At 41.0% G+C, this 21,723-nt stretch overlaps 2 protein-coding genes across 3 annotated transcripts in view; both read left to right on the top strand.

Annotated features, from left to right (window-relative positions):
• The window catches only part of UBE2Q1 (ubiquitin conjugating enzyme E2 Q1), a 29,865-nt gene extending 29,099 nt beyond the window's left edge, over window positions 1–766 (top strand). The window contains exon 13 of the mRNA XM_033925136.1: window positions 366–766. Within this exon, the coding sequence (XP_033781027.1) occupies window positions 366–397 (32 nt within the window). The 3' untranslated portion in view covers window positions 398–766. The remainder of the gene's footprint in view (window positions 1–365) is intronic.
• A 4,199-nt stretch (window positions 767–4,965) lies between these two features.
• The window catches only part of SHE (Src homology 2 domain containing E), a 42,036-nt gene continuing 25,278 nt past the window's right edge, over window positions 4,966–21,723 (top strand). Inside the window, exons 1-2 of one of the 2 annotated variants that reach the window (XM_033925201.1) lie at window positions 4,966–6,100; window positions 13,803–13,929. In XM_033925201.1, the coding sequence (XP_033781092.1) occupies window positions 5,687–6,100; window positions 13,803–13,929 (541 nt within the window). In that variant the 5' untranslated portion in view covers window positions 4,966–5,686. The remainder of the gene's footprint in view (window positions 6,101–13,802; window positions 13,930–21,723) is intronic. The other variant, XM_033925200.1, reaches the window with a different exon arrangement.

Raw genomic sequence — 21,723 nt, 5'->3', positions numbered from 1 at the left:
AAACTCCGGAAGAGCGTTTCAGTTTTCTACCACTCTCTGGGTGAAGATCTTCCTTATGTTCGTACGGAATCTATCCCCTTTCAATTTTAGAGAATGCCCTCTCATTCTCCCTACCTTGGAGAGGGTGAACAACCTGTCCTTATCTACTAAGTCTTATCCCCTTCAGTACCTTGAATGTTTCGATCATGTCCCCTCTCAATCTCCTCTGTTCGATGGAGAAAAGGCCCGCGTTCTTAAGTATGAGTTGTAGTTAAGTCAGGCATCTAACTCGGAGACTGCCTGTTGTAATGGCTTTGAATTGCACAATAACATAACAATGATGTAAAAATTATCTCCTGAAACCAGATTTTTTTTCTATTTTTCAGGTTGGTATACACCTCCTAAGGAAGATGGCTAGCAGAGAGGAACGATGGGGTTCCTCGTCCCATTTTAAAACAGCGTCTCAACTTTTTGGCCATCCTCTATCATTTGTTCTTGGGACAAAAAAACAGCCTGTTTCAGGACAATAGTGGCTATTGGAGATCCTTGCCCAAAAGGCATTCTTCCTTGGAAAGAAACTTTTGAGCCTCTTGCAGCGCTGGATTTGTATTACTCTTAAGGTTCTTACCACACAGAACATCTTTGTCACTTGTGCTATAAATTTTTAATTTATTTTCTTTTTTTTCATGTATGCTGGATTTGTATGTTTTTCTTTTTTTTGTTACAATGTATGATGGATGTGTATTGGAAATATACCTTTTGGAAAATTACAACTTGTTAATTTGAAGCTCTTGCATCCTTGTCCTTGTTTGTTCAGTGGCTGTTGGAGGATTTGAGGTTGATACCTGCAGAGCGCTGCCTAATTCCCTCCAGTTAAAATCTGATGCTGTTTAATCTTGTGTAAATAACCACAAAATCAAAAGGAGAGGGGGTGAAAATTCAATACTGCTAATCAAAAAAAACTCCACAAAACTGTTTAAAAAGAACGCTAAACACTTAAGCAATGCATGTCGGAGCAAACGAAAAAAAAACACCTCAGTCATACGGTGAGGGAAACCCACTCTCCCAACCACATATCACAGGTGTAAAAAACATTTGTTGCTGAAACTATAGCAAAGCTTAATAACTCAATACAGTGATGAAAAATACAAAGCTACATAGCGGTTCAAAATAGCACATAGTTGCTAGGAGTTTTTGAGCAAATTTTGAACCGCTATGTAGCTTTGTATTTTTCATCACTGTATTTAGTTATTAAGCTTTGCTACAGTTTCAGCAACAAATGTTTTTTACACCCGTGATGTGTGGTTGGTAGAGTGGGTTTCCCTCACTGTTATGACTGAGGCTTTTTCTTTCGTTTGCTCCGACATGCATTGCTTAAATGTTTAGCGCTCTTTTTAAACAGTTTTGGGGAGTTTTAGGTTTGATCGATTGTGACATAGCTGTAAGCAACGTTTAAAGTTCATTTCAGCCTTACAGCCTGCTGGGAACATGCACAACATTTTTCAGCAACCGTCTGGCTAAGGATGACCAGCAGCAGGGAACAATAGCAAATTGCTTCCTTCTCCCTTTTCTACTCCTTTTCCCTGTGTCCTCCAAACCCTGCATCAGCACAGTATAGATTTTTTTTTTTTTCTTAGACATCTGTGACTCAGAAAATGCAAAAAGTTAACTAAACTGCTTTCACCTATCTTCCTCCACAATATCGTCGTCATTCAAATTTAATGAAGAAGACTGCACATGTGTATAGAAACATGATGGCAGATAAAGGCCAAATGGCCCATCTAGTCTGCCCATCTGCAGTAACCATTATCTCTTTCTCTCTCTGATAGATCCCATGTGCCTATCCTAGACAGTCTCTTGTCTCCACCACCTCTTCTGGGAGACTATTCCACGCATCTACCACCCCTTCAGTAAAAAAGTATTTCCTTAGATTATTCTGGAGCCTAACCATTATCTCTTTATCTCTCTGAGAGATCCCATGTGCCTATCTCAGGCCCTCTTGAATTCAGACAGTCTCTTGTCTCCACCACCTCTTCCGGAAGACTGTTCTACACATCTACCACCCCTTCTGTAAAAAAGTATTTCCTTAGATTACTCTGGAGCCTGTCACCTCTTAACTACATCCACTGCCCTCTCATTGCAGAGTTTCCTTTCAAATGAGAGAGATTCGACTTGTGCGCATCTACAGTATGCAGGCATCTAAGTGTTTCCACCACATCTCCCCCCTCCCACTCCTCCTCCAAAGCATACAGACCGAGATCTTCAAGTCTGTCCCCATGAAGGCCTAGCGTAGTTTGAGGTATTTTTGATGCAGAAATCCAAATAAGCTTTATGAAATATGTGGAGAGAAGCTGATGGACCAGGTAGGGCCTTGGGTGAAAGTGTCCAAGTATCTCAAGGTAGCAAAACATGTGCTAAGACAGTGTTAAAAGCCAGAAGGGATGCTAAGCTGCAGAGAGAGGGAGGGGGCATAACCAGTAGAAGGGAGAATACTTGCAATACTGTGTTCATTTTTGGCGTCTGTGTTTTGCTAAAGATTTGGAGCAGTTCAAAGAAAGGCAAGAAAAATACTATGGGGCTACGCTTGAAGACGTATGAGAAGAAAGTTGAAGAGCTAAATCTGTCTATTGTAGAGGAAAGGTATTAATGAATGAACAAATTTTTTAAGCACAGGGACAAGTAGAACTAAAGGACATGACCCTGAAGTTGCAAGAAGATAAACTTGAGTAGCAATAGCACTACCTTTTCATGGAAAGGGTGGTGTATGCCTGAAAAGGCCTCAGAGAGATAGTGGAGCAAAAGCAAAGCAAATATCAAGTTGCAAATGACTTATGTGAGGTGGTACTCTGGCTGCCCCCACCCACCCAGACTGGTATTCATTTGCTGCCTAAAAGTAGATGGATGGCTGAGTTAGCAAGACAGATCAGGATGGGCTTTCTTAGCTTTTGATAGCAATTCCAGCACTGGGGCCCTTATAATAGCCAGGACAAATCAAGTAGTTTCACATCATACTTTATGAATTTATCTTGGGCAGATTGAATGGGTCAGAGGTTGTTATCTGCCATCATCTACTATGTTATCTAAAAGAAATCTCAGTGCAGGATTCAAACTCTGGCCCTGGACATGGTAGACAAATAATCTACTGGTTGCACTACAAAGCAAAATAAGCATAAAATCTGTTTTACTATTCGGGATCTAGCTAGATACTTTGAACTTGGTTTGGCAACTGTTGGAGGTTTGATGGATCTTCAGTCTACCTCAGTTTATGTTCTTATGAAATTCAAAAAGAAGATGGCAACAAACCAAAAATGTATACCTGTGCAGATTGGCAGGTACACCCTCCACAAAGGCATGGGGCTGGGGCCTGCAGAATGGCAGGTGCAATCCTAAATAAAGGCACAGAGAAGTGTAATATGTATAACTGGCAGGTTCAGCTCTAGCCACTTCTGTGGGCAGTCCACCTAGACTGATACTCTATATCTACTATCATTTACTATGTTACTCTGTCACTTTTGATGTGAGCCTTAGAACAATGGCTATGATAATCCTTGTTGCACAGCTAGATGAGATGGATTGCAATAGTTGTTTGAAGTTGGTCTTGCTGAAACTGCATGTGGGTAGTGAGATGATTACTTGTCCTTCCTACTCGTGTGCATATCGTATAGCTAAAGTGCTCTATCTACAGTAGGAGGGCTAGTAGAGCTGGTAGAGGAATTAGAACTACAGCATTGGCACACTGAAGTTGAGTACAAATTCCACACTGCTCCTTGTGATCATGGGCAAATCACTTAATCCCTCATTGCCCCAGGTGCATTAGATAGAGTGTGAGCCCACTAGGACAGAAAGGGGAAAATGCTTGAGTACCTTTTTGAGTTCCTGCCAAGGATCAAACGCGGCGAAGCCTTATGCACCAGTGAGCCAAAAAAATTTCATTACGTTGGTTTATTGAGAGCCATCCTAAATCTTTATAAGAGAGGCAATTTTTTTTTTTTTCCAAACGTACCTTTAAAAAGCAACTGTTTGGTTCTTAAACAACGAATTTCAAGACTACTGAGGTAGGTACCCTGAGTACCAAAACACATGCAGCGTTGAGTCGAATGTTTTTATGTTACTGACAATAAAGACCCCTACTGGAACATCTCGATCTTCCCATTTTGTTTTATTGATTTGTTTACATGTAACCTGAATATAAACCACTTAAGTTATAAGTGGAATATAAATACTAAAATAAATGAAAATACATAATAAAAAAGAATACCTTCTTGGCACTAAGTGCCTTAAAGTGGATTATAGGTAACTGGTTATATTATGTCCTAGAGCAGTGAAAATCCAACTAAGGGTAATTTCAGCGGTTCATTCCCAAAAGGAGGCCAGGACAATGCTCTGAAGCAGGGATCTCAAAGTCCCTCCTTGAGGGCCGCAATCCAGTCAGGTTTTCAGGATTTCCCCAATGAATATGCATTGAAAGCAGTGCATGCATATTCATTGGGGAAATCCTGAAAACCCGACTGGATTGCGGCCCTCAAGGAGGGACTTTGAGACCCCTGCTCTGAAGGGACAGGTAGCACCCAAGAATTGCAGTCACATGGCTGGGTGCAGGATTCGGGAAGGGGACTTTTGGTATCTGGCTGCTACAGTAACAAAGTACTGTACATTGGAAAATATCTCTGTAATTGTCCCAGACAAGAACTGATGGAGGCGGAAGCTCAAAGAAATCAGGAGAGAGTAAGAGAGCATGCAGGGGTCTCAAAGTCCCTCCTCCAGGACCGTAATCCAGTCGGGTTTTCAGGATTTCCCCAATGAATATGCATGAGATCTAGGTGCATGCACTGCTTTCAATGCATCTTCATTGGGGAAATCCTGAAAACCCGACTGGATTGCGGCCCTCAAGGAGGGACTTTGAGATCCCTGGAAGAAATATACATGCACAAAATAATAACCATCCCGTTTCTCCCAATGTAACCCGTTCCCTTCCCACTGAAGGCGCAGCCCTCACGACCTGGCGTCTTTCACGTTCCGCCCCGCAGAAGGGCCGCGCGCGCGGCGCCTCCTGGCGGCCTAGGCAAACGCGGCCTCGCGCCACGCCCTCGCGCTCTGACGCCGCCCCACGTGCAAGCCCGAGCCGCCACCGCTCAGTGCGCGCGAGGAGGCGAGAGAGACTGAGGAGTTTGTCCGTTGCCGGGAAGAGAGCGCGAGGCGACCTCCGGAAATAGCGGGAACCAGACTGAGGAGAGAGAAAGCGAGGAGACCGCTGGAGTTGCCGGGAAGAGACCGACGGAGAGAGAGAGTGAGGAGAGTGCCGGAGTTGCCGGGAAGAGACTGAGGAGAAGGGAGAGCGAGGAGACCCGAGACTAAAGTGAGAGACCGAGACCGTGTGTAAGTTCCCGCAGAGAGGAACTGAGGGCGGGAGACTGCTGAGGTTTCTGAAGAGAGACTGAGGAGGGAGAAAGAAAGTGAGACATTGAGGAGGAAAAGACTGAGAGGAGACTGACATCGCCGGAGTTGCTGAACAGAGACACTGCAAGGGGTGAGGGGGGTGAGAGGGACTTCAGGAGAGGAATGTGAGAAGGATAATTAAGGGTGGGGGGCTGTAAAAGAGACTCCAGGAGCAATCATAGAGAAGGGAAGGGGCTTCTGGAGAAGACCCCCCCCCCAAGACACCAGCCCCCCCCTCCCAATGGGTCCCGGCTGGCACTGAGTCCTGAACATGGCAAAGTGGTTCAAGGAGTTCCCGCTGAGCCTGAAGGCCACGTCCGAGCGGGCACGGTTCAGTGGCCTGGGCACCTCTGCCGGAAAGAGTCATCCTAAGGCCTCGCGCCAGAGCTCGGCCGTGGAGGCTAGGAAAAGCCAACCCTCAGGCAAGGAGGGCCGCCTGTCTCAGGAGAGTCTGCCAGGGCTGTTGCTGCCCACACCTGGTACCAAGGGACACAAGAGTCTTCGAGCTGGGTCAGGGCTGCAGGAGGAGGCTGGTGGCGCAAGGAGCTCCAACAGCAACGCGTATATCGGCCGCCTCATCAAGGTAGATCCCGTCTTGCAAGAAAAAAGTAGGGGACCCGCTGGACCTGTGCCTGAGCATGAAAAGGGGAAAAGCCCCAAGCAGCAGCAGCAACAACAGCACACGGTGAGGAGAAGGAGGGAGGAAAAGGGGCCACGGGACTGCAAAATATATTTGACAAGAAAAGTGGAAGCATTAAGCCCACAGATCTGACTAGCATTATTGGGAGAAAGGTTGCCACACTGGATAAAAGTGTGGATGATTTCTTTTTAGATCTGTAATTCATCAAATCGCTAGGACTCGAGCATGAGTCGATGGCATCTAACACACACGGAGAAGCATTAGTGCTGTATAAAGTTACCTGAACAGTAGGAGAGGGGCTTAACAGTGCATAAAATTATATGAAAAGAGGGTGAGGTGATGAGGCCGCAGCATTCCATAGGCGTCTGAAAGGGGAGAGGGTCCAGAACCACAAACCACATAAAAGTACATCTGAAAAGGAGGGAGGACAAGTAGTAAGGTTTTAGCACTGCATAAAAGTGCATTTCGGGAGGGAAAGAGGTCTCAGCTCTAAATAAAAGAGCAACAAGTGGAGGAAAAGAGGTTCTCCCACTTTGTAAGGTGCATCTAAGAAAGAGACAATGAGGCCTTAACCTTACCTTAAAAAATGTCTGAAAAGGTATAGGAAGAAGGATGTCTTAACTCCTTAAAGTGCATCTGAAAGAGGAGTGATACAGTAATACCTCAGCATTGCTTTAATGTTTGTGGAGATGTAGTGGATAGGGTCATTTATGCATATTATGGCACCTAAGCTGTAATGTTTAAAAAAAATCTCTCTCACTGAATAAAAGTACATTTTAGGTTTAATGGATGACAGGGCAAAAATATAAATACAAAACAATCAATAGTAGTTGATAAGACAGTAATGGGCCCCATATTCAAATTATTTATGCTCCTAACTTTGAGAGTTCTGCTCATAAATAGGCCTCTTTGAAATTTTACTAGGGCAAGTGCCTAGATTTAACTCAAAATTTCACTAAACTCAATTAAATCTCAACTTATTTGTTATATGAGACAATGACAGCAGATAACAACCTGAAAGCTTCATCCAGTGTGCCAATTAGTTACACTTGTTATAAATTCATGATTAATTTGAATCATCTTTTTTTCTTTGATATCTCTGGGCCATAGACCATAGAAGTTTGGCTATTACAGTCCTTAGATTCCAACTACTGTTGAATTAAACTCTTACATTTAGGAGCAAAAACTGGGATGGCAAACTAGTGGATTTAGGATGGAGGAAAAAAAGTTAGCAACTTAGCACTGATTTTCATTACTAAACTCAAAAATCTAGGCAAACAAATGGCAAGCTTAAATTTATGAGCGTAACTTTTAATCTCCTAAAATAAGATGATTTTTCAGCTGAAAAGTTGTGCTTCTACGGTAAGTTTGGCTGAAAATAGGATACATATTTAGGGCCCTTTTTTTACAAAGTCACAGCAGCAAGTCCTGGTGCAACAAATGCAACACAGTCCATAAGAATTGAATGGGCTGCATCACATTTGCCACATGGGACTATGGTGGCTTTGTAAAAGGGGCCCTTAGGAAGCTAATTTTCTGAATAGCAGGTCCAATAGAATTATTTTATATTGTAATTTTCATTATTTATACATTTTTGTTTTGTAGTGTGAAGCCCTATGTAATCTGAAGTCCTAAGCTGCAGTTTGTCTAGTTTATAAGTAAATGCACTGACCATTCTCCTTTTATGTCGATCGGACTTTCCAGGGTATATTATATGATGCCTGTGTAATATTTTTCAGTCTCTTTACACAAATAGGGTTGAATCAGTCCAAGTTTAAACCTGTCAGATCATCAAGATTTCAGCTCTGGTGCTTCAGCTGAAAGGTTTCAAACTTGCAATTAATTCAATATCTTTTCTGTTAACTTGTGTACGATGTATACACACCTATTTTTCAGCTCAGATTAATGAAATCATTCTGAAAATCTCTGGTGATGATACAGGGACATACAAGTGACTATTGAAAAATTCTCAGCCCAACTAAGAAGAAGAGAATGATGTGGAGCTATGAAACGTACAAAGTTTTTCCACACTTTTCTTGACACTTTTCATTTCATATCATTAAGTTTCAAGGCTGCACATCATTCTCTTCTTGGTTGGGCTGAGAACTTTTCAGCAGCCTCTCATATTGTTGTGACAATTTCCAAAAGTTTGTATTTTGAACCCTAAATACAGCCAAATGGTGGTAGTCTTAAGAGTGACCATAACCACCACATTGCCACCCCAAAAGTGCTGTGAATGCAGTCTCTTCTGCATAATACTGACCATTCTATTGCACTACTTGACATTAAATATTTGGGTAGAATGTGTTCCTTTCAAAAGAGCTTGCAAGGAAAGAGATGTAAAGAGGGGCATTTTCAATATGATGTCCAAATCCGAGTTTGGACATTGTACAGAACATGCTCAAAAATCCTGTAGCGCACATGACCATTTTCGAAACAGAAAAACATCCATCTTTTTGTTTCAAAAATTGCCATTTCTTAGATGTGCTTGTCCTCAGTGTGCAGTGGTGTTGTAAGGAGGGGGGCAGACCACCCTGGGTGCCGTCTTGGTGGGGGCATCGGCACCTCTCTGCCCCCCAGGCCACACCCTCCCTCGCCCCATACCTCTTTAAATCTTCGCCAGTGCGAGCAACTTCTCTGGCCTGCTACTCATGCCAGCCTGGCTCCCCTCTGGGATGTAACAGAAACCGACATTTTTAGTAGACTGGCCACACAGACATCCCAGCAGAGCACTGGGACACCTTAGGGATCACTGCAGTGAACTTCATATTAAAAGGCCCAGGTACACATCTAATCATAACCCTCTTATAGTGTATGGTGAGCCCTCCAAAACCCATCCAAAATTTGCTGAATCCAAATGTACACCACAACAGTAGCCTTTTATGCCTCCAGGTGTCATCTATATGATATAGATACAGTAGGATTTGGGTGGGTTTTGGAAGGCTCACATAAGAACAGCCACTGCTGGATCAGACCAGTGGTCCATCGTGCCCAGCAGTCCACTCACGCGGCAGCCCCCAGGTCAAGGACTAGTGCTCTAAATGAGTCCAGCCTCACTTACGTACGTTCCAGTTTAACAGGAACTTGTCCAACTTTGTCTTGAATCCCTGGAGGGTGTTTTCCTCTATAACAGACTCCGGAAGAGCGTTCCAGTTTTCTACCACTCTCTGGGTGAAGAAGAACTTCCTTACGTTTGTACGGAATCTATCCCCTTTTAACTTTAGAGAGTGCCCTCTCGTTCTCTATCTTGGAGAGGGTGAACAACCTGTCTTTATCTACTAAGTCTATTCCCTTCATTATCTTGAATGTTTCGATCATGTCTCCTCTTTTCAAGGGAGAAGAGGCCCAGTTTCTCCAGTTTCTCACTATACGGCAACTCCTCCAACCTCAACCATTTTAGTCGCTTTTGAGTAGTACCGTGTCCTTCTTCATGTATGGCGACCAGTGCTGGCCGCAGTACTCCAGATCAGGGCGTACCATGGCCTGGTATAGCGGCATGATAACCTTCTCCAATCTGTTCGTGATCCCCTTCTTAATCATAGTCGAGAGGGTTCAGAGGAAAGGCGACACGTCTGATAAAAGGTATGGAAACCTGTCATATTCTGAGAGATTGGAGAAGCTGGGTCTCTTTTCCCTGGAGAAGAGGAGACTTAGAGGAGATATGATAGAGACTTATGGTACGTGCGTTGATGATGTTTGTGCTTATTCCACTTTTTGTCTGTTCTTGACCTTTTCCATTCCTTAAATGAAGTTTTATTGTCTCTGATCGCTTCCTTCACCTCTATAGTGAGCCACGCTTGTTCTTTTTCCTCTTGGATCCCTTGTTGATACGCGGTATATATAGATTTTGCGCCTTGATGACTGTGTCCTTAAAAAGGGACCAAGCTTGCTCTAGCATTTTTACAGTGCTTATCCTCTTCTTAATCTTCTTCCCCACCATGAGTCTCATCCCTTCATAATTCCCTTATTGCAAGTTCAGTGCCATGGCCGTCGTACTTGGCCGATGTTTCGCCCCTGAGTACAGGTTGAAACGGATCATGTTGTGATCGCTATTTCCCAACGTCCCTTCTACTTCTATACCTTGTGCCGGTTCTCGCAGTCCATTTAGAATTAAGTCCAGAATTGCATTTCCTTGACAAGTGGTTCCAGGAAGCAATCGCCTACAGCATCCAGGAACTTGGTCTCCCTAGCACAGCCAGAGGTGCATAGGTTCCAGTCTATCCCAGGATAGTTGAAGTCACCCATGATAACTGTGTTGCCTCCCTTGCAGTTGCATTTAATCTCGTCCGTCATTTCTCTGTCAATTTATTCGGACTGCCCTGGGGGTCGGTAGTAGATGCCAATCTTCATTTCCAGTCCATTTGTTCCCGGAATTTTGACCCATAGAGATTAACTTATACGTCTGTTGTGGCATGTTCTCTCCAGTAGATTAAATTCCCTCTTTGACGTATATGGCAATGCCCCCACCTTTTTGAGCCACTCTGTCTCTGCAGTATAGTTTGTATCCCGATAGCACAGTGTCCCAGACGTTTTCCTCAGTACACCATGTTTCCGTGATGCCGATGATGTCCACGTTATTTTTTTGTGCTTCTAATTCACCCATCTTATTCCTTAGGCTCCTTGCATTCGTGTACATACACTTGAGTTTACGACCCATTCCTTTCTTGCATTTCTTCCCTCTTGTGTCCCTTTCAATCTGTTTTGCCTGTGATCCGGTGAGTCTTACCCTCTATCTTCCTGGAACGGGTATACCAGTTCCCAAACCATCGACTTTTTCTCTTGGTCAACTGTCGGCTTTCCCCTTCTTCCTAGTTTAAAAACTTCTCAACTTCTCTCTTGTTGTTGTTTGCAAGTAGCCTCGTTCTGTCTCTGCTGAGGTGGAGTCCATCCTTCCTGAATAGCTTGCTCTTCTCCCAGAACGTCGCCCAGTTGCGCACGAAGTGGAATCCTTCTTCCTCACACCAGCGGCACATCCACATGTTGACTTCTTGCAGCTCCATCTGCCTCTTCTCATCGGCCCTGGGTACCAGCAGGATCTCCGAGAATGCTATCTTCTGCGTTCTGGTCTTCAACTTCCTTCCTAGCATTCGGAACTGGTCCTTCAATACTTCACTGTTGTAGTTCCTGTTGCTCACGTTATTCGTCCCCACATGGATCACCACCGCCATATCTTCTTCTTCCACAAAGTCGATGATCCTGTCGATGCGGCTCACTTGGCTCCTGGTAGGCGGGTCATCAGCCGATTCAGTCTTCCTCCCGCTATGTGACTGTCAACTTATCTGATGATGGAGTCCCCCACAACGATTGCTGTCCTCTCTATCTTCTCTTGATTTTCCTGCCTTAGGTCCGTGTCCCTGGTGTATGTCCATCTCTCCAGCCGTAGGTCCGTGTCCACTATAAGTGTAGTAATTAGAGTTGGATATGGGCCTGAGTCCCCATCTCTGTAGTCCACTGCACTGCCTATTAGGCTACTCTAGGAACCTGTTTTCTGCTCTACTAGGATTGGCCATAACATCTGAAGCGGTTCATAGTCAGTGGCGCGCAAGACACCAGCATGCCGAAAATCCAGCGCTGACAATTCAGCGCAAGAAAAAAGCGTGCTGCCAAAAGCCGCCGAAAAACTTATTTTTAAAGAGCTCCAACGGGGGGTGGGGTGGGGAGGGAAAACCCCCCCACACACTTTAATGCATAGTGTTCATGCTGCTGTTGGGGGGGTGCAACCCCCCACATTGTAGAGGAAACAGAACTTTTTCCAATTTTTTTCAGGAAAAGTTCCATTTTCTCTACAATGTGGGGGGCTGCTCCCCCCACCCTCCCAACGGCAGCACGAACACCATGCATTAAAGTGGGGGGTTCCCCCACACGCACCCCATCGTAGCTCTTTAAAAAATAAGTAATTCGGCAGCGTGCTTCTTTCTTGCGCTGAATTATCGGCGCGCTGGTGTCTGGCGCGCGATTATCCCGTCACCTCTGAAGCTATCATATAGGCAAGTATGTACTGTTTCATTCATATCTTGGGGGTGGGTGGGAGGGGGGGTCAGTGACCACTGGGGGAGTATGGGGTTCATACCTTCATCTCTCCAGTGGTCATCTGGTCAGTTTGGGTACCTTTTTGGCACTTGTTTGTTGTTAAAAGAGGTCTAGCCCCAGATGTCCAAAATGTCTAAGTCTACCCAAACCACACTTCTAACATGCCTCCTTAAGATTTAGACGCACTTCAGACAACCACCATAGAAATACATCTAGAAAATGGTTTTCAAAAACAGCAAATTGGAAGGGTTTGGTGGTAAAAACGTGCATCTGCCCCTTTATACCTCTTGGACATTTTTCTTTTTCAAAAATGAGCCCCATAGTGACTTTTCTGAAGTCAGAATGTCAGTGAAAGATGTGGGGATAATGTTTTTTTACTAATAATAACTAGGGAAATACTTGTTTAATTCTGTGATGAAACTATAAATGTCACTCTTTAAATCACAGCTCTAATTTTCTATATATTATATAAAATTGTTTGTAAAGTGCTCAGATCCGTAACCAACTTTATTGTGATAACACAAGACTATGGTTCATATGGGACCATCATCGCTGTTTACGGTCCCATCGCCACTCGCTGTAAACCATTCATAAATAAATACAAGTAGCTGTTTAACTTATCTGAACCAGCGAGTGGTTGTTGACAGCTGATCTCTGTTAACCATAGTCTGGTTTAAAGTGCTAGTGCTCAAACATGCATTAAAGTGAAATTCTAGCCACAGTAAAATCGATGGCCCCCCGACTCGAATTTCGCAGACTCTTCCTCGGAAGGGGATACTGTTGATTTACAAACAATTTTATATAATACTGTATATAGAAAATTAGAGCTGTGATTTAAAGAGTGATCATTTTTTTTAAACATTTTGCTTTTCATGCCGCCTCCTAATTGTTCTTGGGTTCCCTGGTTCTTTGCTCATCTCTAGATTAAGAACCATTGGATCAAATTGACAACTTTCCATTGGCACTAGTGGGCTGGGCCAACTGTTATTCTCTTAATAAAATACAATACAGTATTTATTTTTTTAGGCAAGATAATTTGCTGAAAATCATAGATTCCATAAAACAGTTGAAATCCTTTATTCATTTACTTAAAACAGTTCTTGTCTTTGTTCTTTCTTTGCTGTATTTTCCATGTGTGTCTCTGTTTTATGCCTTCTAGTTTTCCAATAAAAGATATAGGCCTCAGTTGTATTTCAGATAATATCTAACTCAGTGGATTGTCCAAAATGATTTCACAGCACAGCAAAGTTCATACAACAGTGAACAATCTTTACATGTATGGACCTTCAGACCACCATCAGGGTAAATACCGCTGACTGTTTTACTCTTCGTCGGTCCAATCTTTATTATTGATTTTTTTGTTCTTTTTATCCATGTTTATAACTTAATTTCCTTAAAATTAATAATAACATCACTTAGCTTTTAGCTTATAGTGACATTATCCATTCTTCACTATAAGCTAAAAGCTGTGATGTTATTATTAATTTTAAGGAAATTAAGTTATAAACATGGATAAAAAGAACAAAAAAATGAACAAAAAAATCAATAATAAAGATTGGACCAACGAAGAGTAAAAAAGTCAGCGGTATTTACCCTGATGGTGGTCTTCTAATTTTCCAGGCATGATTATTTGTAGAGAGAATCACATTACTTTGATTTATAATTGTTTGGGATTTTTAGGCAAAAGAACAATTTGTATGTATGTGGTTATTTGTAGATCATTATCGTAGAGGACTATGCTGATCCCTATGATGCCAAAAGCACTAAGGGCCAGCGAGATGCTGAGCGGACTGGGGACAATGATGGTTACATGGAGCCATATGATGCACAGCAGATGATAACAGGTGTGTAATGGCATTGCTAGTTACTAATACTCCTGCTTGAAAAAATAACTGAAAAACAGAAAACATGATTCACTTAGTGGGAAGGTGTGACTCACTGATAGAGCTGTTGCCTCTGCACCCAGAGCTTGTGAGATCAAATCCCAGTGCTGCTCCTTGTGATCCTGGGCAAGTCACTCAGTCCTCCAATGCCCACTGCTTTGAATGTCAGCTTTTTTCTATCCTTCTAATAAGTAATACAGATCTAAAGGTGCCAAAATGGGTCTTACGGTCCTTATCTTCTCTCAGGTTCTGTTTCAGGTTAAAGAGAGAATACTCTTGGAGTAATTTTATAATTGCCTACATCATTGAAAAGCAAATGTGTACTTTTATGCTATAAGCAAATGTCCAAATTTTCAAATTACTGTGCATACACCTGCTATTTGGTGCACATAGGGTTTTCTGTGAAAATTACGCACATTGTTTGAATTGTCAGAATTGTCTGATTGATGTGGATAGAAGCATGCTCATATAGATTATACATGCATACACGTACTCACATATTGGATGTGCATTTTTCTAACAGTCCAATTCCATTGGTAAAACATGCTTCTTTGTATAGAAATGGCTTTGAAAACTATCCTTCCTGTTGTCTGGCATTTGGTTTAGTCTGTAACCTAAGAAACACTTTGTAGTCCTGAATACAGGGTTTGTAATCTTCCCATATCATGTGATAGGCCCTATTGTGGTGCTCTCTCATGCATGGAGTCTATTAGAGGTCAGAGTTCATGACTGAGATGGAAAACATAATCAGATTCCTCCCTCCTAAGCTTTGCTTCTTATCTCTTCCCCCTTTGCTGCAGGAAGCAGCCGAGTGCCCTTCCTGCCCAGTCCCTTTTCCTGCTGGAACTAAACTAATTATCCCAGTGTTTATCTGTACATACACCCAATTTGTATGTAGCACTAGGATGTGTAATAATGCAGTAGATAACAATTGCTGGAGATAGAAGAGAGGAGAGGCCCAAACACAAGTTGACAGGGCTCAGAATGCCATTTTATAAATGTAAAGCACGCTTCTACCTATTATGCTTGGACAATTGCAGTCTTGCATACTATGGGGAAATCATTATTATTGTATTCCTTCTCAGCCAAATTTAAGGCATAATTTTTGGTAGGATATCAAATGGATTCTGTAAGGAAAAAAAAAATCAATCCTGTGAGCCTTTAAAACAGTGGTTCCCAACCCTGTCCTGGAGGAACACCAGGCCAGTCAGGTTTTCAGGATAGCCCTAATGAATATGTATGGAGCAGATGTGCATGCCTGGCACCTCAATTATATGCTGATCTCTCTCATGCATATTCATTAGGGCGATCCTGAAAATCTGACTGGCCTGGTGGTCCTCCAGGACAGGGTTGGGAACCACTGCTTTAAAAGACATTTCCATAAGTAAAACAGCAAATTATGCATAGAAATGTAAGTATCAACACTTAAACATGTCTGTATATCTGACCTGGTAAAGCCATTTATGGAAGCAGGGTTTGCATTTATTTTTGTTTTTCATTCCACAAATTATGTGTGTTTATTTTTAATTTATTGGTATTAACTACTTTTATGAAGAAATTCACCTAAGCCAATGTATGACTAATAACCAACAAATATGATCAATGTGGATTACAAAAGTGATGATGATAAATATGGCAATAATATGTTAATTTGATTTGATTTTAATACTTGATATACCACTAAAAACTGTAGTGTTATAGCGGTTTACAACTATAAGTACATTTCATCATACATAAATGTAAAAATTCTAATAACATCGTCTTGTATAATAACAATTACCATTATACCAAAAAATCCTTTCATCCACATACCACCCAACTAAAAGGATCATATAATTCCAACCTTCATTGAAATCCACTTAATATAAATTATTTCAGTAAAAAGGAACTGTAGCATTTTAAATTCACATACCTTTTCATAATATGTTACTTCAAAGTACCAAAATATTAATTGAAAAGCAACGTTTTCAGTAACTTGCAAAATTCCAAGTAACTTTCCATAGATTGTAATTCATTTGGCAGTCTATTCCACAAACTATGTAATAAAAAGGTGTCCAAGGTGTCTAATCACTAGAATATGCAATCAATGGCCCCCAAATCTCATTTAAATGGACCATCTCATTTAAATATTTGGTACCTACCCTTCAAATAAAAGTCAAACCAAACTAACACAGTGGACCCTAATCACACTTCATGAAGTAAACCAAGAAGCTTTTCATGTGATATTGTGTCAAACGCCACTGTTACATCCAATTGAACCCATTAATTTTTCTGTGCTATGGTGCTTTCTGTATCTAAATTGTCTACTATGTAGCAACTGATTTCTCTCTAAGTAGCCTGACAACTGATTCAATACCGTTCTCTCCAGGTTTTTTGCTAATAAAGATAAGTTTGAAACAGTTCTTTACATACCACAAATCTCCATTTCCAACTTTCTCAGTCTTAAGAACTGCCTTTTTTAATTGCACCCTATTTTAAGTGATAAATTCACTAAATAAATAATGAAAGGAGTCAAAATATCCTTCTACTGTGACAAACACTTATAAGGAATAAGGTCTAAAGAAATAGCAGACAAATGACTTGTAGAAAAAAGTTTATCAATTTCTAGTTTTGATACTTCTGAAAACTCCGTCCAACTATCCTCAACTTTCTCACACTTGATACCAGTAGTAGACTTGGACATCACACCATGTCCAACAGCCTGCTACTGGTAACAAAAGTGTGTTCTTTGCTCTTAATTTGAGAATAGGTGTAAAACTAGCCCTCCAAATAAAGGCCAATTCATTTAAAAATAGGATTTCACTTTTTTTTTTTTTTTTTTTTGCAAAAGGCCAAGTAGTTGTTCTCTTTGCAAATATAAATGGGTATTGAATTCCATGACCTAAGTACATTGATTGAAAAAGCTCAGCTGCAAGTGTCAGTAAGTGTTGCTAGTTTCAGAGAAGAAATAGACCATGAAATATACATGCATGCTTGCAAAATAAGCCAAGAAATTATTCTGTGCAGTAATGTTCACCAAAGGAAAGGTATGCACATTTGAAAATTGGTGTAGCTTTTATATGTACCTGGCACACAAGTTAGGTAACTGTTAGAAAATTATCCTCCATGTGTTCTGAAAAAGTATTATAAATATGCCTTATGGCCTCCAGATGGCAGAGATCAACATACAGTGATATCATATAATATAAGAAGAACTGGTGTAGTGGGGTCTACACCTAAGAGCGTCAGGGCTGGATAATTTATGCATGTCTACAGATAGGCTTCATATCCCCCCATAAGGTGCATGCGAGTTACCTATAGAAAAGGTTCTGGGAGATAACCTAATATATCACAAAAGAGTGTAAAGACTAATTGGATACTACCACTTGCTTTCTCTGGTTTCACAGAGTCCTTGTTCTAGCAATCTGTAGTTGGCTCTAGTTAAACCTGTCTATGATCACCAGACAGTGCTGACTAAGTGAACCTTCTGTAGAAAAACCTTGAGGAGGGGAATGTTTGGCATTGTGATTCTGAAGCATAGTTGCAAAGCTGCAGTGAAACAACACATTTTACTGCAACCGTATTGACTCTGTGAGTCATTAATCTGTAGTACCTCAGTACCACAAGTTGCTGATTCTCATGGTATATATAAATGTGTGTTCTTGCAGACAGGAACATCATATTGTCCTAGCTACAATAATGCAAATAGTGAGCCAAAGTTTTACTCACTATCTCGTAAAAGGGCCATGGGGATAAAACCTGCCATAACCACTCTGACACCGATCCCCCCCAAGTAATGGCTTCTCACCTCCAGACCCCTGCTTCTTCCTTAGCACCTACCAGAGCTATTCCTGCAAGCTCTGTTCTTATCTGCACAAGCCTCAAACACTTTAAAGACATAGGTTAAGACACAGTTTGCAGTAATGGGACAGGGATATTGAGATCCGACAGGGACAAATTTGTCCCTGTGTTTTTCTCTAACCCCAGTCACTCCTGTGCCATTATGCACATGGGTTCAAAATGGTGCTGTTACCTTAAGGGCTCCTTTTACTAAGCTGTGCTAGCGGTTTTAGCGCATGCTACACGCTAACACCTCCATAGAGCTGGCGTTAGTATTTTTTGTGTAGCACGGGGTTAGCGCGCGCTAAAAATGCTAGTGCAGTTTAGTAAAAGGAGCCCTAAGTGATAATCTTGTGGTCCTCCTTCTAGGGGGCCAAGCTGCCAAATAAAGAGCTAACTCCTGCTATTTATTTTTTAATTTAAAAATTTTTTATTCCATTTTAAACCTAAGTGAATTGCATATAAAACACACATCCATAAATTCACAAATTTAATAATTTAACAGTTTAACAAATATACCAGACTGTTAGCTGCAGTTATGCAACTCAAACAAAACATTAAATTCATCATATCCGCTTAAAACAGTTAGTTGCCAAGGTACCATATACCAGAAGCACTAGATACCAGCAAAAGCTCTGGTAGATGTTGGGAAGTCCAGATGGTAGATTTGGAGGGGAAGGGGAGAAGTCATAGATTTTTTTTTTCACAGCCTCTTTAAGAGGTTCTCTGGCAGCATCAAGCTATGCTTTAGTGACCCAATCTTGCTGGCGAGGAAGGATAACCCCAGTCCCAAGTGAAGTTAAACACAAGCTGTGTTATTCTATTTGCATAATGATGATGAGTTTTGCATGCATTTGTATGTTTCATATTACAATATTTTGTTCACATTGCAGCAAACTAACATGCATTAGGAGCAAATAATGCATACTTTTATCATTTCCTGTACCTTTCAACCAAAACCATACATTATTCCTTTACTATGTGTCATTAATAACTATTCCTCTCTCTCTTGTTAACTAGAGGTGTCCTTGTTTTATTTATCCCTTGTGACTGAAAACATCCTTCCCATTCTTCATAAATAGGGCTAAGATCCCCTGGTGATACACACTCTTGTCAGATTGTGCAGCCGGAAGCAGAGAAGAAAAGGTTTCCTGCTTAGTGCTTGGCTCAGTACTGGCCTTGAAGTGGAATAATTAAAAATATTTTTCTTTTCTTTCATAATTTTTTTTATTTTTTTTATTTATACAGTTTTATATTATTACCAAGCATAAACATCTTGTACAGAAAAGTACGATCAAAAAACAAATTAACTTAAATTTTTCAAAATTGAAAAACACAGTTAAACTAAAGAATAAAAGTACATAATATAGACTCATTTGATCACACACTAGTCCTCAATAATTGGATCCAAAATTTAAAGAGTAGAACATAATAATTCAAGAAAATTTGTCAAAGAAAGCCATATGTCTACTGCAGTACAAAGAGTTAAACTTCCTTAGGCGCAGCTATTCCTTTCTCAAGACGTTTCATTGAGAGAAAAGTTATCAAATGAGATGGCTCTGTAAAGATACACTTCAAAGAACAGTATCTAACTACACATTTACATGGATATCTCAAAAAGAAAATACCTCCTATTTGGGTCACTCCAGGTTTCAAGATTAAGAATTCTCTTCTTCTTTTTGAGTCTCTCTAGAGATATCGGGAAATATCTGAATATGATATCCCAGGAAGTCCTTGGACCTATTTTTAAAGAAAAGTTTTAATATCCAATCCTTGTCTGGAGCCAAAGCCACAGACAACAAGAGAGTGGCTGGAACAGCCAATTCTCTATCCGATTGTTCCAATATTGCGGAAATGTCCAGTGGTCTTTCCCGAGATTCCTCAACTTTTCCTTCTTTGACTTGGGATTTAATAGGAAGATAATATACCCTTGTAAGAGGAGGTAAAGAGCTTTCAGGAATTTCCAATATTTCCATAAAGTAACCATAAATTTTATTATATATTCATAAGTATAACAGCATAGTGCAAGCTTATTATACGCTTATAAAAGGAACTAATTTTCACCTTTTCACCCAAACACATTAACACAAAACCAAAGTACAAGTAGTTCAAAATTAAACTTAATTGTACAACTTTATTCTGTTAAAATGAATTTCACATTTTTGCTTAAATCTGAACTATCAAGCAAGATGGGTACTTTGGAAAAATTATTTTTCTTTAAGAAGGTGGATCTCTTCATTTAGGTTTGTACTGTGGTTGACTCTAGTAGAAGGGTAATATCCTGTTTTTCTCTCCCATTTAAGCAAAACCTCTTTTTGGGTTGGAATTAAATAAAAACTTGTAAAATGGAGGTTGCAAAAGCTTACTTTTCAAGGATGCATTGACATTTGGCACCACTGTAATTAGTTTTCTTATGTGTGGACTTTGAACAATTCAATAAAGACATGTTAAAAAAATTGAACTATCAAAGAAAAGTTCTTTGCTGTACATACCCTGAATAGTAGATAACCTCATGCAGTTTAGTTACACCTATTGAGAATGCCACCACATTTTCCACTGCATTAACAGTGTCTAACAGTAAGGCTATTCTTATGTTCTTAATGTTGGTAACTACTCGCACTTCAGTAAGATGCACTCCTCACCCATTCTTGGCCTATTAAATATTAGCTATTATGCAGAAATTACCCCACATTAAGAGGAGGATGTATCTTCCAAGGGTTCAAAGCTGTCGAGACCAAAATGGTATGGTATGGAGGTCTGTGCCAAATGACACATGAGAGACTTGAAACCTAAATAAATATACCTTGGAGAAGAGGAGGGACAGGAGAGATGCAAAAGCATTGAAATTCCTTTTTTTTTTAAAATTGTTTATTTGTAGGTATCGATGCACACAGAGCAAACACAAGACATCAACCCCCTCACCAAGGGGGAAAGTCACAACAGCAAATATACATATAAACCCTTAAATCCCCGCTGAAACCCCCCCCCCCAACTGTATACACATATCACTGTGCCATTGAATTCTGAAAACGTACCCATACTCCCACTAATGTTGACTTGCAGCAGGCACAAGAGTGTAAAACATTAAAACCCTCTATATAGAGACAACCCAGAAGGCCTTGGGAGGTCATCCCACATAAAAGTCATAATGACAGCCCATTAACTGGTACCTAACAATCCATTAACACTCACCAGTTTGCCAAAGTTGGATGTCAATAACCCCATGCCATAAAAATATTTAACCAGTATCTCTAACTTCTTCACACTCCACCTCCAGATATCAACCTCAGATGGCCACAAACTGTTGCCACCTATGAGTCAAAATTGCTAAGAGTCGATATCGTTGGCATACCCAACCCAACTCCCTCATAAGGGACAAAGAAGGACTAATAAGGAAAACTGATCTTGCATAACATCCAGCCCTTCCATCGGTACTCCTAAGAGCACTATCTCTGCCCTCATAGGTACTGTAGTAGAAAGGAACTTGCTCACATAAGCAAAGACTGACCCCCTAATACTGGTGAATGCTAGTGCATTTCCACCACATGTGATAAAATGTCCCCTGAGACACACAGCCTGTCCAACAAATAGCTCCTACTGCCCCTTTCATCTTGCCAATAATAGCAGGGGTCTGGAATCATCGGACCAATACTTTAAGAGCATTCTCAATCAACAGTGGCACCACCTCAATATGATGTAACCAATTGGAAATATATCCCCATTCCTGCATAGTAAAGAGTCTATCCCGATCCCCCTCCCACTCTAACATATATGCAGCCTTTCTAGAGCAGTGGTCTCAAACTCAAACCCTTTGCAGGACCACATTTTGGATTTGTAGGTACTTGGAGGGCCTCAGAAAAAAATGTCTTATTTAAGAAATGACAATTTTGCATGAGATAAAACTCTTTATAGTTTATAAATATTTCCTTTTGGCTA

The sequence above is a fragment of the Geotrypetes seraphini genome, chromosome 16, assembly GCF_902459505.1.
Source record: "Geotrypetes seraphini chromosome 16, aGeoSer1.1, whole genome shotgun sequence".
NCBI classification, from domain to species: domain Eukaryota; kingdom Metazoa; phylum Chordata; class Amphibia; order Gymnophiona; family Dermophiidae; genus Geotrypetes; species Geotrypetes seraphini.
Note: the sequence above shows the minus strand (reverse complement) of the source record. Positions and strands in the feature narration are given on the sequence as shown.